The sequence below is a fragment of the Geospiza fortis genome, unplaced genomic scaffold (genome assembly GCF_000277835.1).
Source record: "Geospiza fortis unplaced genomic scaffold, GeoFor_1.0 scaffold23, whole genome shotgun sequence".
Classification (NCBI taxonomy): domain Eukaryota; kingdom Metazoa; phylum Chordata; class Aves; order Passeriformes; family Thraupidae; genus Geospiza; species Geospiza fortis.
Window position 1 is genome coordinate 7,152,890 of NW_005054303.1, and position 6,052 is coordinate 7,158,941.

General features: G+C 37.1%; 1 protein-coding gene across 1 annotated transcript in view; it reads left to right on the forward strand.

The window, feature by feature from the left end:
- The window catches only part of TDRD9 (tudor domain containing 9), a 43,995-nt gene that overhangs the window by 30,583 nt on the left and 7,360 nt on the right, over nt 1–6,052 (forward strand). Inside the window, exons 23-27 of the mRNA XM_031066273.1 lie at nt 1,023–1,134; nt 2,502–2,714; nt 3,655–3,744; nt 4,901–5,161; nt 5,598–5,747. Of these exons, the coding sequence (XP_030922133.1) occupies nt 1,023–1,134; nt 2,502–2,714; nt 3,655–3,744; nt 4,901–5,161; nt 5,598–5,747 (826 nt within the window). The remainder of the gene's footprint in view (nt 1–1,022; nt 1,135–2,501; nt 2,715–3,654; nt 3,745–4,900; nt 5,162–5,597; nt 5,748–6,052) is intronic.

Sequence of the window (6,052 nt, forward strand, 5' to 3'; positions counted from 1 at the left end):
CCCCCCCCCCCCCCCCCCCCCAAAGTTCTAGTCCGTTGACATCTGAAAATAGGGATGTACACAGTTACTTCTGTTCTGACAGAGACAATGTGGGGATTGCAATAACCCAAGTAAATGAGGAGTAACATTTAGGGACAAAAAAGAAAGGCAGAGAGACAGAGCTTAACAAAAGTGGGGGAACATAAGGGCATGAGGTGTTACAATGTAATAGGAAATAACGCTGAGAAATGCAATGTTTTGAGTCTCTTTGGTCCACACATGCTTTTGCTCAGAAAATCTGTCATGTTTGTTCTGGTGTTATTCTCTGCTGTGCTTCTGAGCTTCAGGTCATATAAGTAACCTGATAAAATGGCATTCTGCCTAGCTCCTGATTAGTCTGCAGCCATTTCAGTGTTTAAAAGTAAGAAATCTAGAATAGGAAGGCAGGAATGAATTGAGAAGATTAAAGTACAGGTGAGTATTTTACTTCCAGTTGATTGTACTTAGCTTTTAATACAATATTTTAGCACCTTCACTCTGCCCAAAACAGCATTTGAAATCTTTGTGAAAATTGGTTCTTGAGGAGCTAAAGTCTTGTAGGCTGAAAGACTTAAAAGTTCTAATCTTTTGTCAAGTAAAAGGAATGTTTTATTTTTCATATATATATGTAAAATTTGCTGAATTTATGTTTGTGGTTTTTCTACTGTGTTTTTAAAAAATAAGCTTAGAAGAAAATGCCATCACGAAAAGCCTCACTACTTAACCCTAATTTTTTTCAATTTCTAATAAAGTGATGGCAGAGTTGTGCCCTGGTATGTGTCTTTCTGTGTTTGGTTATATTGCAGTTGAAAAGTTACTCTGCAGTAATTTGGTTCTTTGTGGTCATTTTGCATTCTAATTGAATTAATGTATTTCTAAATAAAAGTCATTAAGAACATAAATGTGCCCTGGGGATACCTTGGGAAGCAGATGAAAGCAAAAAAATTCATCCTCTTGAGTTTTCCCTTGTGAGTGAAGTATTTAGCATCTTCATTCCATTTTAGAGTAAATGTGGATTGTCAGAAGCAGACAGTGGAGCCTGTGAAAATCTTATTTGGTGATTTACAAATGTCAAAGATGATCCCAAGTCGTTTTCTATCCATCAGGGTAACAGAGGTAGGAATGTTATATATAAGTAGGTAATATCTAATAATTAGCACCTAGATAGTTTAGCAGAGATTAATATCTGACAAGCTTATGTTAAAGAATTGGGTACTGATAATATTTTTAATGCAGAGGTGTCTGTAAGAAGCGTGGGGAATATTCTTGGTCTTATTTTTAGTAGTTCTTTGTTAAACAGTACTCACATGTTTGCACTTCACAAAATTTGTGGGATTTGCTGGCAGTAAATATTAGCTGAAAGTAGACATAAATATAAAGATGATTAATGGAAGAGGTAAAATACTTCTGTAAACTATAAAAATGAAAATCAGAAAGTATTTGGGCCATTTACTTGGTTATTAACTGCCAGTTTTCTTCTGAAAATGTGCATATGATAAATGAGATTAAGTAGTGGTAGTATATGCTCATTCAGAAGAAATCATACATTGAAGTGTATTAGGGGAAATCCTATGTATATACAAATATATCTGAAATCTGAAGCTAAGATTTTTAAATCTTGTGTTAGCTATCATCTTCATTAGTTTTGCTAATCATCTTCAGTAGTATTGCTAGAGCAATAGCAATGTATATGCTGCTGAAATAGAAATAATAAAAATCAAACCAGTAGAAATAATGAACCAATAGAAATAATAAAAATCTGAGCTAGGGGAAATGATAAGATAAAGTATTTAAACAGCTCTTGTTAGTAGTGGCATGTTTTGCCAGTGGAGAAAAGAATATTTTCCTCCTTTTAGTCAGCTAAATCTCTTGGATTAAAAATGTTTATGAATTTGATCAGACCCATTGCAGTCACTTGGCTGTCTGTGCTACTTCTGTTTTAGTATGTGAGCTTTAGTTATTGTAAATAAGGATTGTTTTTTATCACAAGCATTCAATATAAAGTCTGAATAGACATTTCAAAAGATGACTTGCTTTATTTAATTAGCTTTAAATAGGTGTATGTTCTCACCAGTTCCCTAAGGTGTGGCTCATCGGAACAGTGACCCGTGTACAACACTGGCACATGTAGCTGACTGGTATTCTGTCACTAGACAGGTGCAGAGATTTTTATTAGTCAACTGTCTGTCTTGTATTTTCTGTATGTTAACTTGGTTTAGGAAAATGAAACCAGTCCCTATATTTTAGTAATGCTTGTCTCAGAATCTGTTTAGATGAAAAGTGTGTTGCAGTAGCGCAGGAAAAAACCCATTTTCAATAAAACCCAAATTACGAGACAGAAATGCTTCACTACATTGTTGCAGTGTGTGTGAACTGTTGTGTCAGGAGTAGGAGTGTTTTCATGTATTTTGCACATATGTGGTTTGTATTTGATGTAGAAGAATAATATGAAATTCGTTACTGTGTAATTTTTATTCTTGCAGGTAGTAGAAGTTGGACACTTCTGGGGTTACAGAACAGATGAAAAAAACACAGCTGTACTCCGAGCTCTAAGTGCTGAAATTGACTATCAGAACCTGATGGATTTAGCAGTGCCTCCATGTGTCGATGTGCTTTGTCTGGCACCATTCACATATCTGGGAAAAAGAGGATACTACAGAGCTCATGTTCTGTATATTCATGGGGATCTTGCTGAGGTAACGTGCTGTGTCACATTGAGTTGGTAGCATGTAATTGGGTTAACAATCTTGGAGCTTTGCTGCCTGTTTTTTTATTGATTTTTTTCTACAAATCACTCTGGCCAGAATACATGAATTCGTTTCTTTTCCAGAACATAGGAATTTTTAGTATTAAATGGAGAAGCTATTGCAGAATGAAGTAAAATAAAGAGTAAAACCTCCGGTGCATCTGAAAAGGTGGCTTTTTTTGGAATGGTGTTAATGCTGCTGAGTTCTATATCATCAACAAATTAATCTGAATATTTTGGCTCTTTGTGCTGATGTGAGTAATGGAAATTAGTGCCACAGTCCAAGATTGGTATTGATTTTTCAGACCAGTATTTTTCAGCAGTTTTAAGACAGATTTAATTTTTTTTCTAAGATTGGCCTTTGAATTCCATTTATTTCTTAACCTGTCTGGGTGTCACCACTATAGAGTTAGTACTGAATATTGTCATGATTTAAAGTCATGAAAAACGAGTGAATAGTAGTGCTAATCTCATCACTTTCTCATTTGAATTTATAAACAGTTACTGAATACACGTTCACATTAGCTTAGCTAAAAGCAGTTTTTGGTAGTACCTCTCACTGAAGGAGTAAGGTTACACAGATCTGAACGAGGGGAAGGAATTTGGAGTCTTTCAGAGAACCTTGCCTTTTCTAGATTTAGTGAATTGTTTGTGTTACAAGCAGATATTTACACCAAGGGATCAAATAAGAGATGTGATAGAATTTGACATGTTCTTTTTGACATGGCTTCATTTGCATGCTTTCTAGACTTTGAATTTGCTTCCATGTGACTTGATAACATTTGTGTTGTACTGTAATTTTTAAACTCAAGTCATGCCTTTTCTTGCCACTGAAGGTAGCACTTTTAGTGTTGTGGAATCTTTGCAAATACTCTTGATTCTTTTTCCAGGTTTTTTTTGTGGATTATGGCAATAGATCAGAAGTGCCTTTAAATAAGCTGAAAGAGATTCCAAGGTGTCTTCAAGGGCTTCCTTTCCAGGTAGGGGTGATGTGTTGGCTGTGGCTTGCTGGATGTTTTTGTGTCTGGCCTGGCAAACAGGAGTGAACTTCAAGTCAGGATGCTTTTCAGAATAATATTTAAATAATACATACTTTGCTGATGGAAGTACCTTCAAATCACCTTCACTAATAAAATTCCAGAGGTGTGTTTATTTACAGAGCAGAAATTCTTGTGTGTAATTGAACTATGTTGTATTTAATTGTAGAGACATTCTAATTTTGTAAGGCTGTGGGTTTTTTTCCTGCTGCTTTGCTGCTCTCTGAACTGCTGGCTTTCCTGGGATCTTTTCACACAGAATTCTCCTGATTATTCCATATGAGTGTTATGGATCTGGTGATCTTCTGATACACATTAGAGGGATTCTGTAGCTGTTTTTTCAGAGAAATAATTCTCTTGAGCTATGTTTACAAATAAAGAAACTATACTTTAATTGTCATTCAGTTTTTCAGTGCTCACTCAGATAGTTTTAAGCTAATAGTAACAGTTGTGTCATACTAATTGTATTTTCAGAAGCATTTAATGATGAAAATGAGAAACAGACCAGCAGAAATAAGATTAGATCTTGACAGGGCTAATTTTGTTTGGTTTTCTTTAGTAATTGATATAAAAAAATAATTTTGGTAAGAAGCATCCTTTTTCATATTTTCTGCACACATACTAAATGGAAATGTATTTCTTCTTCAGGACTGATCTTTTAATGACTAGCTAGAAAAAAACCCAGGGTTTCTGCTTTAAATTCATTCAAAGACATAATTACAGGGAGTGATGGGAACTTAATTACTCTTTCCTGCCAGGGACAGAGGAGCCATAGTGATCTTACCAAGTTTTCAGTTACTGTAGTTCAAAACAATTGTAGACTAAAGTTTTTTCCAGAGAAGACATTTCTGTTCTCCTAAGATTTCATTGTGAATAGTGAATTGCTACCGAATTATCCTTTATGCACTGTTTACTCTGATTCCTTAGCAACTCTGTACTATATTGAAGAGATACGAGCTGTCAGTGTTGGCAGTGATGGAGCAGGAGTTATGCCAGTAGCTTTACAGCAGCTGTAGGAGGTAACATAAGTTGCTGAGTGAAATATTTCCTTGCTGGTTCTCTGGTCAGGCGAGCGCTGTTTCCCATGTTTCTGCTCTAGGCTTTAGAGTTCAAGATCTGCAAGATGTGTCCCTCTGCCAGATCCTTGGTGTGTGGGGAGCCGTGGAGCTGCAGTGCCAGCCAGAGATTTGCCTCTCTGGTCAGTGGCTGCACTCTGCTGGTGGAGGTTTATTCCCTGGTGCACGGCGTCCTGCATGTGGACGTGTTCCGGCACTCGGGCCGCCGGGGGCTGGTGAACATTCGGGATGTGCTCATCGAGGAGAGCCACGCTGAGCTGGCTGAGGAGTCACACGAGTCACAGGTATGTCCTGACTGAGCTGCTGCTGCTTGGCTTGCTCTGATTCATTTCAGTTCTGGCTGTCCTGAGAAGCTGAGCTGCAGCTGTTGACTAGTGGCAAGGTTAATACTTGAATAGGGCAGTGTATTTTGATATGTGTGCATAATGCATATTGAGCTCTTGGCCAAGAGCATTGCTGCTTTGAGACCTCTTCTTGAAAATAGGTTTCCTGGGAAATTATTTCCTCACTTGAACTGCTCCAGTCTTACTTGAAACTCAGAGAAACTGTAACGGCTTCATAGTTTTAACTTGCTTCTGTTTTGGTGTTTCATATAATCTGAAAGGTCATCAGAACATATTTTTTTGTCTTTGTATGTATGTATTTCTTTGTGTAGGACCTTCTTTGTAAAATTTTGAAGAAATAATTGTTCAAGGCTTTTACACTTCCATTATTTTGTAGCAAAACCATGATTTGCTCAAGGAATTATTTTTGGACGGAGCAAAGAAAGAAGAGCAGATGCCCATATCTGCAAGACAGGAAGAAAAGCATCTGATTGAAAGATTGTTGAATTGCTTTTCTGAAAAGAAATCTGATGCACCAACCCACAAGGTAACTTGAGTGGTGGTTTTGGCCTGTCATCACATGACTCTGCTTCTCACATTGTTAGAATGGAGATGAGGACTGAAAGTACCACAAATAATGAAGCTCTATTTGATGCATTTCATAGGGCATTTCATCATTTTGCTTTCTGTTGGTGGAAAGCCATAGTGTGACCACTGTTTCAGACTGGTCTGCTGCAGCTTTGAAGAGAGTTTTGAAGTACAGCCTGAGAGCTAAGTGATCCTGCTCTTCTAATAAGGCAGCCCTTTGAACTCAGGCAGAACAGAGATAAAACTGAACAGCTGAATGCATTG